Genomic DNA, 12890 nt, shown 5'->3' with positions numbered 1-12890 from the left:
CAGTCTTTTATATCATGATACTATGAAATGTTTTATTAGCTGCTATTAATAGTTGCAAAAAATGTTGTACGACAGTTTTTATCAATTTTAAATATAAATTATGTTGCGAAATGAGAATCCTAAATCATATCTTATTATCCAGGACACAAGAGGTTTATGTTTATTTAAGACTTACAAGTAACAAAGCAGTCCAATATAAAACAACATATATTAGATGAATGTGATGAACCACCAAATTATAATTATTTTTGCTAAGGTTAATGATGAACTTCAGTTAAGGATTAAAAAGAGCATTTTAATATGTAGACATAAACCGAAATTAAATGAAACGAATAATGCTACAGAACTACTTCTAATTTCCCCGAAAGGGAAACAAACACCGCCTGGAAGGGTTACCTGATTTAACCATTCGCACCAGTATATAGTAGTTGTTGTCTGACAGTCAGTTAGTTGACACTAAAATGACGTCACATAAAGGATGCTTAACGTTGCAATTTGTACTGTTGTCACGTCAGTAAAACTTCCGCATGCCATGAATCACGAGAAGAATTATACACTCTGTAAGCTACAACACAGCATGACATATGAACTGCAAAAGCAAGAAATAGAAATATTTGTTACTCTTAATTTTGGTTAAATTTGCTCTTGAAACAGTATACTTTCGGGGACTGTGCGGATATGCATATAGTGTTAAAGATATCGCTACTTGTCATTTCCGTTTTGAGAATTTTAAATAGTTGGTATTTGCTAACCATATTATCACCTGAGCTTGGTGTGATTTCGAAAGTATGTGTATTCGTTAAGGATAAAATAATACGTTTTAAGCTGTTTGGTCATTATTTTATTTCACTTTCATATTATTTTTATTTCAGTATTACTGGCGCGTGAACAGCAGCGATTTTCATCTTCCACGAGAATGGGGGCCAGTACTCAGAATCTCCAAATATATGAAAGGCCAAAGAACTTACAAATTTACAGTAACAGGTAATCGCAATTCTCGATATTTCTAACAAGTGTCGTAAATTATGTATAGATGATAATCACTATCTCGTCCTGGTTGTATATAATGTTATGTATAGATGGTAAATCATACCGTAGAGACGAAATAAAACGCTGACAATCTACGGTGATAAAACTATTTACATTCCGATCAAAGAAGGCCCTGCATGACTCGCAATCTGCGGGTCGAGGGATCGAATCCCCGTCCCACCAAACATGCTCGCCCTTTCAGCCGTAGGAGCATTATAATGTGACAGTCAATCCCAGTAAAAGAGTAGCCCAAGAGGTGGGCGGTGAGTGGTGATGACTAGCTGCCTTCCCTCTAGTCTTTCACTGTTAAATTATGGATGGCTTGCGCAGATAGCCCTCGTGTAGCTTTGCATGAAATTCATAACAAACAAACAAAAACTACTGACTGAAAACTCAAGTCTTCAGGAAGATACTTGTGCAGTCACAGCCAACTGACTTATACTGCCATTCAGTTTTAAACTTTAAGAAAGCACTTGTATGTTTTTTTTATACCACTTAAAACTGAGTTGTCAAACGTACATTTAAAAAAAAGAGAGAACACCTTTCTGTAAACTTAGAAATTTTCTGAAGAAGTGAAACCTGAGATCGTGTATTACTTTCATGCGATTTAACGAACAATATACGAGTAAATCATGTTCACTAAACTACTCTCAGCTGAATACATCCAGGATTTTGTTGTGTTTCCTGCAAATTTGTCAAAATACAGCTTATTTTACGACGAACTGAACTGTGAAAGAAAGAAGTACAAAGACTCAGACATTTTTAGTTTAGAGTTAGTGGGAGTGATTTTTTCCTCAAATTTGGCACCTGACCACCAGTTGTTCTAACGTGATTTCACTGGAAACACACTGCTTTTCATCAAAAATACTTACACCAGTCATTCCAAACTCTGTACAAATGTAAAAAGAATCAGTACTAAAGCTGACCTGCAAGTGCAAAATTGAAAATGCTTGGAATGTTTCCAGTGCAGCAGGTGTAGATGTGAGTAAGCCATAAAAAAGTCAAAGAAGGTTTCTCTCTCTCTCTCACAAAGAGTTTGATTTGAATTTCTTGAGAAGCTACACTAGGGCTATCAGTGTTAGCTGTTCCTAATTTAACAGTGAAAGACCCACCATCCACTGCCAACTCTTGGGCTACTCTTTTACCAACAAATAGTGGGATTGACCATCACATATAATACTCCCACAGCTGAAAGGGTGAGCATGTTTGGAGAGATAAGGATTTGAACCCGTGACCCTCAGATTGCGAGTCAAGCGCCCTAACCATCTGGCCATGCTGAGCCCTCACAAAGGGAACAATACAAATAAACACCTGCAGTAAAGAACACCATCCACATATTGACCAGGTATTTTTGAGAGGTTTCAAAAGAAGTCCTTGAACATTAAAGAAGAGAACTGGGAGGAAAATGATGTAAGAGGAGAACAATTAATGGTATTTGACTGACTGATCATCATCACCCAAAGCTACTTGACCTGGCACTTCAACTTTTTCAACTGTACAAAAATGGTCGGCAGATTGTGCCCCACGTTAGCAAACTATAATTTTCTCTGGTAATTAACAGATCACTTGTTAAAATAATTATATTACTTAAAGAAAAATTGAAAGAAATAAAAAAAAAACTTTTAAATCTCTTGACATTAACAAAACTGATTTTTTACAGCAATTCTTTCAGCTTGAAATATTTAGAAAGAACAACGCAGGACTTATATTATTTTCAACAACGTTCATCATTAATGAACACATATAAAGTATGTTTCTACTGGGAAAAAAAAAGAAGCTGATATTATAACAACTTAAAACGTTTCTCATACTAACCTTGGCTTTTTTCACCTGTGTTGGTGATGTCACAGGACATATTGTGAGTTCTGAAGGAAGAGAAGCAATAGTCAGATTGGGAATGACTTTAGTTGGAGATTCAACTGCTTCTTTCTCTTGTAAAGCTTGCAACTTTTTAGCTAGTCGAAGCTGTTTCTGTTGCTGTTTCATATCAGAATTTCTTTTATCTGTAAATTCCGTCTGTTAAATAAGAAATTAAATAACCTGTTTGGATAAATAAGAATGACCACATCATTATTTTTCTGTCTGGAAATTACAGCAGTTAAATTCAGGGTACGGTAATCAATGTAGCTTTTTTTACATTAGAAAGTTTCTTTTCCCAGCCCAAAATAGCAGTATTTTCACAAGCTACATTTTTTTTTGCAGCATAATAATAATAAATAAAAATGGGCTGGCTGATAAAGACAGGGATTAGCCATTATTGAGCATATACTGAAACTGAGCATTTAAAATTATGGAAAAAAAATGGTAAAAAAAAAATGTGTAATATGATTGAATGCAATAAAAAAAACCAAAAGGATACCAGCAGAAGGAGAGGGAACTGAAGAAACTGTGCAGCTGCTACCCCCTCCTCCACCTTCATTTTCTTTTATATAAGTTCAAATTTTTTCACTATGTAAAAGAAGCTTCAAAAGTAACTTAAAGTATAGCTAGCTAATTTTTAAAAACAGTTGATGAGTATAGATAGCTAATTTTTAAAAACAGTTGATATGTATAGCTAGGTACTTTTAAAGAATAGTTGATAAGTATAACTAGCTAATTCTCAAAAAATAGTTGATAAGTATAACTAGCTAATTCTCAAAAAATAGTTGATAAGTATAACTAGCTAGTTTTTAAAAATAGTTGATAAGTATAACTAGCTAGTTTTTAAAAATAGTTGATAAGTATAACTAGCTAATTCTCAAAAATAGTTGATAAGTATAACTAGCTAATTCTCAAAAAATAGTTGATAAGTATAACTAGCTAATTCTCAAAAAATAGTTGATAAGTATAACTAGCTAATTTTTTAAAATTCTTGATAAATATAGCTAGTTAACATGTTTTAGGTGTAACATGTAGCTTTAGCTAGCTCCCGAAGAGGTACCATCATTCAAAATGCTTCTTGATAAAAGTTTTTAAAGCACATTAGATATTCTTGTGATGTTCATCTTCTGTAGTTCTTTATCTAATATTTAAATCAATGGTTTATTTATAATGTTAATTTTTTTTTATCATGCTCACAAACCTGCTTCTCTTGATTCTCTTGAGCAACAAGATATTTGGGCTTCCTTCCTCGTCTTCGAGAACCTGGTATCAGTAAAAACCCCGTAGGAGTAGGTTGACTGTTGAATGTGGAACTAAGTAAAGAGTGAGCAGTAGGGGACAGTGAGGTGGGAAGCTCACTTGGAGACAAACTCTGCTCTACTAATGTGCTATCTTCGCCTCTTTCTTGCTTCTTGATACACAAGTCTAAAGGAGCAGGCATGAAGTCACCGTCTTGTCTTGGACTTGATTCTAAACATAATGTTGTGTTGGTAGCAGTCAAGTGGGCTGGACTTGGAGAGTCTGTTCTAGCTTTCAAATTGAGAGGTTCTGGAATGTTATCCTATAATTAAGGTAGGAATGAAAACTAAGCATTTTTTTATTCAAAAATTTGAAGTTTTAAACACTAGATCATTTCACAATCTAGCATGCTCTTCATTCAATACACCATGCTGCATGTATTGTAATTGTTTTCTTTCATTTAGGCCGTTGATTAATGACAGAATAATTGTCCATCAATCTTACTTATATCATTCAATAGATTAGTTATAAAATTCAAGAGAACCAACTTTGTCTAAGTATCCATTATTTTCTAGCATGTGGAAAATGTAATCAGTATCTGCCCATAGTTACACGTTCCAAAATATATCACTGGTTACTGGAATATGTATTTGTCACTTCACAACTACCATATTAAAACTTCTTGTTTATTTCAAAAAGTTCATTTGTATTGAAGAAAGCAAAGAAGTTGTCACAGACATAACAGGTATTGTCAAGTTGTAAAAAATTACTATTCTATGTAATCAGTGCAAGTTCTAAGTTTGTGCTATTAATACCTAGACTAAACTTAAGAAAGTTGTTCTTTTGATTTTGTATGGCTATACTAAGGCATTATCATTATTATCCAAGTTATATACTGTTATACTATGGCATTATCATCACTATTATAGTTATATACTGTTATACTGTGGCATTATCATTACTATCCAAGTTACATACTGCTATACTATTGCATTATTATTACTATCTGAGTTATATATATATTGCTATAATACTAAGTATGTTGGAAAAGATAGGTTCAGCAAGCATAAAGACTAGAAATGTAGTAAAATAAACAGGAATTATAACTTACTTGTGAGGATTCAGTGTAAAGTTTACTGGTTTCAAATTAATAAAATCTATAAAGTTCTTAACTAAAGTCATGCAATAACATTAATTTAAAACAACAAGAGTCTGGCAGGTGTCAAATTGACAAATTAGCACACAACCACTCACCACTAGCACTTAGATCTTTCAATAAAAATTGTCTTTCTCACTTATTCTTTTTTTAAACACATATTTAATTAAACGGAGTAACTGTTTCACAAAGCTATTCAGCTAACCTCATCTGGTGGTTTTTTAGGAGGAGGTTCAGCTTCCTTCTTGTGCTTCCTTGGCCTTAGTTTTGATCTCTGGTGTTTACTATCATCTTCTTTTGATTGTTGCTGCGTGTGATTGCCTGTTACTTCACTAGATTCACTGCTTGCACTTTCACTACTGGAGCTATTTCCTGCAGCATTGCTACTTTCGTTGGAGTCTTCTGACTGACTCTCATTATCCGAACTGGTTTCATGTGGCAGTGCTCCTTCAGGCTTAGGCGGTTAATAAAAAGAACTTTTTTAAGCCAACTTAATATCTTTTTTTTATCATTAGAACAACATCTCATTGGAATAATAAGACTGAAATAAAATAGCCATGAAACTTTCTAACACCTTAATATTATCAAATGAAAAATTTCAAGCCTACAACATAAGTACAGAGAACAAGTCAAATAAATCTTTCTGTTTTGTACTTATGGTCTTTTTAAAAAAGTATTACGACTGACTTTAGTTCCTCCCACTATCAGTACAAGAGTCACTTGTATTACTGAGCTAATTTTAAATAGGTGGATAAAGTCACTTGATGGTTAAGTTAAAAACTGAATGTAAAGTCTAGTAATTTTATTTAGTATGCATAAAAAAAGATTAATTTGTGTATTATTTCGAATAAAAAGTCATTTTTTAAAGACTTAATTATTTTTTCACTTTTTTTTATTTTTTGAAATGAGGGTCCTTCTGTATTGAAATATATTATCTAACAAAAACATGTTCTTGGCTGGTGTAACTAACTCAGTTATACTTTAAAAACTTGCTATTGCTAATTAACCACCTATTGGTGGATCTCTCAGGAACAATTTTTAATAGCAAAGCACTTTCTACACATGAATTTATAACCAACGAAATATAGTTTATTTTAAAATTTTTACATCAGCTGCCATAAGTACAACATAATGCATAGAAAATCTTTACTGATTAAAAAACAAACACAAAAAATTTCCAAATAAAACTTTCAAAACTTATTTTATATACATTCAAAAGATTAAAATTAACACAAATATTACACCAACTACCAGCTTTCAGTTGAAAATATTGTTTTTTGACTAAATTATGTGAAAAGATGACTAAGCTGAGGAAACCATACATGTATATATATATATATATATACTTTTTACTGAAGGAATAAAAAAAGAAACTATGGAAAATATGGGCCTGACCTGCTTTTTTCTGTATTTTCCTTGAGTTTTTGTAATAACAATTTTCTGAATGCCATTCCTTGAGGCTTTCCATGTTTCTGACAACTGTGGTGACCTAGGACTGTCATCTTTCTTCTCTGTTTTTACAGATGATGTAGAGAGAGTGGACACCACCCGAAAGTCTGTCTTATTCTGTTTTTCAGAAACAGATTTCTTTCTTCCTTCTGGAACATGCACAGATGCTTCTAGAAGAGGATTATCTGACAGATTTGGTGAGGAACTTGAAATGTCACCATTTTCTTTACATTTTTCACTGAAACACGGTGTAAAAGCATGAAAACCAACGTAATCACACATCTTAAGTAATCATTATTGCAAACATTTATTCCTGAGTAACTAAATTATATTAAATCTTTAAAAACAAATAAAAAAGGAGCAAAAGGAACTGTCAAAGTTTTAGAAGCATTTATTTACTGTGTTATATATCTCAAATAACAATACTGTGAACAACTTGGTTATACTAGAAGTGTAAGCACTAAATCAATGGTGTGGTTGATTAAGAATTTTGTTTTTCGTCACCATGAATAATTGTAGGTCATTATTTCAAGAGTCAAGTCATCCGTGTGGCAGGGATATTTCAAGGAACTAAGACTATTTAAATTAAACCTAAAAAGAAACAGATCACCCATACAGAATTGCAGAAATGTGCTGTACTTTTTTTTTTGTTGCTGTCCAGGTGCCAGATTTCACTACATAAAAAAATGAAGTAAAAGCTAAATTTGAAATGTTTAGCTGTATACAAGTAAACCCACAGAGATGTATTGGGCTAAACCTTTTACCTATCCAACTTGAAATGGAGTTAGATATAACTACAAATACTACAGGCAGGTAGAAAATATTCTCACTAGAAATAGAATGATGGCATTTTTTTTTTTAAATGCCTCAATTTTTTCTAAAGTGACGATTTCAATCTCTTGTACCAGATAAGTTAAAGTTATGATCGTACAGATTCTTTTCAACACCAATAAGTATGAGAGCTCTTGAAATCCTTATCTATATTAAGATCATAATGTGTAATAAATTCTAAAAAATTCAGATTTTTTCAACACCAATAAGTATGAGAGCTCTTGAAATCCTTAGCTATATTAAGATCATAATGTGTAATAAATTCTAAAAAATTCATATATCTTTTTTTTAATAATTGCTCTGACACTACAAATGTACAAACCTATAAAATTAAAAAAATAACTAATTTCACAAATAAGACATTTTTAAAAAGCCATAGTTGTAGCAGCAATAATACCAATATTGAAAAATAATCTATCCCGTTTTCAATAAATTTAAAATACACTTTTAAGATTAACCACACTTGTTTATTATTAAAATCAGTAACTAAAAATCCATGAAATACATGATTCAAACCATTAAAAGAAAAATTTCCATGCTCTAAATTCAATGATTATTTTGCACAATTGGGTTTTAAAAACTTAATCATTTTAACACACAGAATTATTTTAAATTGACTTAGTTTTTTTGTCTTTAAAGTTTTTTTAATTCAGTAAAACTCATTCTACTAAACCTAATAATATTACTCGAGGCCAATTTGTAAGAAAAATTTAAAATAACTATTAATAAATTTGATAAAATGTAAGCTAACTCCATGGATCAAAACTAAAGTGTAACTTGAAAATTATTAAAACTGACAAGAATTAAATAATTGTCATAAATCAACACACAAGAAACTTAAAGCCTATCATAAGGCAGGTAGTTTTTTGTTTTTTTTAAAGATCCCACTGACTTCAGATTGCCACAGTTGGAGATAAAAATAAAATACTTATAATATATACATATAGTTTTTTATTTCCCACTCAGGAATAACCAAGCATAAAAAATAAATAATAGATTTTTTTATGTCTGCATCATCATCATTCTTCTGCCAAAAAAAGGGAACTTTATTACTCATTCTTGTGCAGTTGCATGTCCATAAAAGTTCCATTTCACTGGTGCAACCATATTGCCAAGATTTTTTTTCCCCTCCTCCTATTCTAATTTATTTCCAAAAAAAAACTGTAAAACTAGAAATAAAAAAAATGCTCACCTAATTACAATGCCCTGTTTTACTTTAAGCCACTTTTCCTATAATATCTCTTAAGATTTAGACAGCTTAGGAGACTTAGGTTAGTCATAAATCCACATTATATTAAGCAAATAGTGCAAAATAATTTTCATACGTATAAATAATTAATATTAATAATATTTAATATTATTTCAAGTACCAACTAACTGAATTGTACATACGTTTATCAAATTTTATAAACATTATAAATCTACAGAATAATTTTCAAGATAAAAAACTAATTTTTTGTAATTTAATAACAAATTTGAAATATACATTTTTATTAGTAAGATAATTTTAAAGGTAAAAAAAAAGTAGAACTACATTATATTATCAATATTTTTTATTTATCAACAACCTATACCTCCATTCATTTCTGCATTAAGATACAATATGTGTAAAATAAAAAAAGGAAAAACGTTTTTACCTTTTGTTCCCCGAAGTTTCTAATTCATTTGGTGAGGAAGAATTTACCCGAGTGCTGAAGGAATGATAGGATGAGGTTGAACCATTAACACCTGAAACCGGATATTACAAAAATAACAAAATAATGTTGGAAAGCAGACAGAGTGAAATCTCATTTTTAAACAAAGATAGAGAATCAAGAATCATAAAGTATAACGTGAAAGGTATGACTTGCTACTGACGGAAAAAGGAGTACCAAGAACGTTAGAAGAATAACAGAACACACACTTGAGACAGCTTTTTACTAAAAAACAGAGAAATAGCTAAGCAATCAAAAAAACAAAATCCAAAGTAAAGGGCTGATGAGCCATAAATCTCCGAGAAGACAAGACCTTTAAGTAAATCTGGGTATCCTTCTGGGCAAGAAACTTCCTCATTAAATGACTGTACAACACTGTTTTTCCCATTCTAATACTTGCCAGTTTCCAATAGCACTCTTTAATACCACTTGGGAATTTCTATATATATTAACGATTGTTTAATAATTTTTCTTCATCAATTATCACAGTTTATTATTTGAAAAATCCTCTTGTACAAAATAGTAATTTTTTAACAAAAGTAAAAAATATAACTTTAATTTTATATACAACACCAAAAGCATGTTTTTACTGAACAAAGCACTACATACATAATAAAATGTACTACTTATACAAACTGTCATCCCTATTTTAGAGATTTTCACTTCAAACTCATATGATAGTTCAGGTATTATCTCTACCAATCAAGAATTACGTACATTAATACTTAAATTTTTTCTATAATAATAAGAACAATGCAGTGCCATAAATGTGTTATTCTTTTTAAAGTCATCCATTTGTATGTGTGAAGTATACTCAATCCTTTAAGTTCATACACAAATGAACAAGCCTAAGATTCTTATTCGTGAATATTTTATATATATTTTGGGCAGTGGTATCCACAAAATTTCATCATATAAATGGGGATATGGCCTGATATTTTGTCCAGGATGACATTCTAGAGACCTTTAAGAGATAACTGGTTTAGATATATAAAATTGCACAGTGCTAAACTTTAAAAGCACACATAGAACATTTACACTAGCATACTAAAATAAAAAGCAACAGTAACAGGTTCATGCATCTGTGCACTGGTACTATAACACTAATCCTAACAATACAGGTCATTATTTCAGTATCGATGATGTCATAGTACATGCAATAAATTTTAGCCAAACACCTATTAATGGTTTCCTAAGTTTAAGATCATGCATTCAGACATTATTAACAGCTATTTTTCATGGAATATTAATGCACGAGAGACATTTGAAAAGCAAAATAATCTTATGAAACAAACTATTAGTAATGATAATGACAACATTTTAATGAAATAAATTTCTACTGATAAAAATAGTTATTAAAAAATTAACACAGAATTTGTGAGATATTAAATAAACCTCATGAAACAGAACTTCATTAATATAATGTCAAATATTAAGGAAACACAACACAATTACTTGAACACAAAATTCAAATGATGCCAGATGTTTTCATACCTTTTAACTTATTACCTCTAGTTTCTAAAAGATTGTAACATGGAAATTATAACACAATGTTATACATACTAACACACACTGATCATGATAGGTGCTATACACCATCTATTAATATTAGCAACCATTGTAATGTATTTTGTATTTAAAGTTGCTACAGCTGAACTGTAGTTTAAAATATTACGAGTGTCAAACTGCTTGTAACCATAAAACTTTTTTTTTTGCATTTTTAGTCATTGGTGATGGCACAGATTTGGTTAAAAACTTTGACTTACTTTTTAAACAAGTTTAACAAAATATATAAAAAACTTAAAAGAATAACTTTATGTTATATAAAGCTTCCAAAATTACTTGTACATACCAAACGACACTCTTTTGAATACAACAATTATCACAAATACACCAGAATGTTTTCATTTAGCACTAGTCTAACTAATATTTGATTCTCGATTTATTTCAAATATTTCCTAGTTTCTTTGTCCTTACAACAAGTAAAAAAAGAGAAGAAATACAAAACCTAACACAAAACCATGCGAGTGAATTGCATAAAAAAGCCTGCAGATGTCATGCAGACAACATCCAATTCAAATCGTGCTGTGAAAAAGGAATTACCTTCAACTTTAGGTTCATGGCAAACCTCAGCCGACGGAGGTTTTGCATAAAGATGCCCTAACATTTCCTCTATGACTGAAAGAGCAAATTAGTGATAAAGAAAATAATTAAATCTAATTTCCTTAATTAGAAAAACAAAAAAGTGTAATTAAGGAAATTCCAGAGTATCTTTAAAAAATGCTTCTAAAACCATTTAAAAAAATTAAGATTTGTTTTTAATAAAAATACTTAGACATCTCCAAAGATTAATATATTATGCAATTTTTAGAATATATTTGAAAAAATATGCACAAATGTTCCATTCTAATATATCAACAGTATAATTACTCACAGTGTTCAACAGATTTGTAAATTTCTATTAATCTTACAACTCAACCACTTAGACTCGTATGAAATACCATGCTATTTTTGATATTTTTTTTATGTGTATTCTTGAGCCTCCAGAGTCAAAATGTAGTAAAACTGCTGTTTTTCATTGGTTGAAATATTTCTTTACCCACTAGAATAAATGCAGTTTTTTTTTTTTATAAATTCTAAATTTTTATTCTATCTATGGAGAATTTAGATATTTTGGTTTTTGTCAGAATTACTTACAAGTTATCTTTATTTATTGAATTGTGACTAAAATAAAAATAAATGTTACAAACATTTGGACAATATTGAAAATTCATATTTTTTCCTCAAGTTTTTAAATGAAATGAGCCAATAAGTGCAATCATTAGGTCTAGTGTTTACACGAAACTGTCAAAATGTTTGCTTTTTTTCCCCCAAATTACCTTACATTTTTGGAAATACATATCAATTACAAAATAATGCATTTGCTACATGCTTGCACGAAAAACAGGTTATAGAGTTTACACAGAAAGATATCTAACATGCTTTGTGGCACTAAAAAGTTCAATATAACAATTTATTATACATATTAAAATGCTAAGTTTCATTTTTATACATTTCACACACAAAAAATTTTTAAATTAACGTTTAATACAAACTATATGTAAACAATAACAGTCAGGTATTAAATTACAAGCAGTTGATATGGCATGTCTGTAATTTCTGAATTTGACATTTTTCAGATCTGAAACTTGTGTTATTTTAACTGGAAACACTGGCCTCAGCATTTATTGAAGAAATAGATAGGTTGATAACACACAGATATTCATAATACCCAATGCTCATGATATCAATTTGTTCATTGTCTTGACCATCATTTGCTTTGTTACTATAAAGTTCTTTAAAAGATGTTAGCAATTGTTACCTCTTTCAGTAGCTATAAACTTTATAATGCAGCTTAATTACTGTGCAGTGATTTCTAATGAATTAATATATTATTAAATTAGTTCTATTAGGGCCTTATAAGACTTTTAATGAAAGGTGCCAATACTTTTGTCATCAACAAATATTTGATATTGCTCAAGTCCTTTTGTTTGTTTTACACAGATTGTTTGTTAAAATACCAGATATTGTGTATATTTTGGTCCTTGTAGCATTAATTATAGGCTAATGTTCACTATTTGCTTATATTTCAT

The 12890-nt window shown here is 30.4% G+C and overlaps 2 protein-coding genes across 4 annotated transcripts in view; both read right to left on the bottom strand.

The window, feature by feature from the left end:
• LOC106459048 (bromodomain adjacent to zinc finger domain protein 2B-like) overlaps positions 1–2978 on the bottom strand; it is a 96225-nt gene extending 93247 nt beyond the window's left edge. For all 3 annotated transcript variants that reach the window (XM_013918624.2, XM_022385427.1, XM_022385428.1), the window contains exon 1: positions 2845–2978. The gene's annotated coding sequence lies outside the window, so the exon portion shown is untranslated. The remainder of the gene's footprint in view (positions 1–2844) is intronic.
• LOC106459055 overlaps positions 2937–12890 on the bottom strand; it is a 66198-nt gene continuing 56244 nt past the window's right edge. The window contains exons 7-12 of the mRNA XM_022385429.1: positions 11362–11436; positions 9202–9292; positions 6680–6971; positions 5490–5738; positions 4091–4450; positions 2937–3069 (exon numbers count right to left, since the gene is read on the bottom strand). Of these exons, the coding sequence (XP_022241137.1) occupies positions 3061–3069; positions 4091–4450; positions 5490–5738; positions 6680–6971; positions 9202–9292; positions 11362–11436 (1076 nt within the window). The 3' untranslated portion in view covers positions 2937–3060. The remainder of the gene's footprint in view (positions 3070–4090; positions 4451–5489; positions 5739–6679; positions 6972–9201; positions 9293–11361; positions 11437–12890) is intronic.

Source organism: Limulus polyphemus, unplaced genomic scaffold, assembly GCF_000517525.1.
Source record: "Limulus polyphemus unplaced genomic scaffold, Limulus_polyphemus-2.1.2 Scaffold552, whole genome shotgun sequence".
Lineage (NCBI taxonomy): Eukaryota > Metazoa > Arthropoda > Merostomata > Xiphosura > Limulidae > Limulus > Limulus polyphemus.
This window is presented reverse-complemented; position numbering and strand designations above follow the sequence as displayed.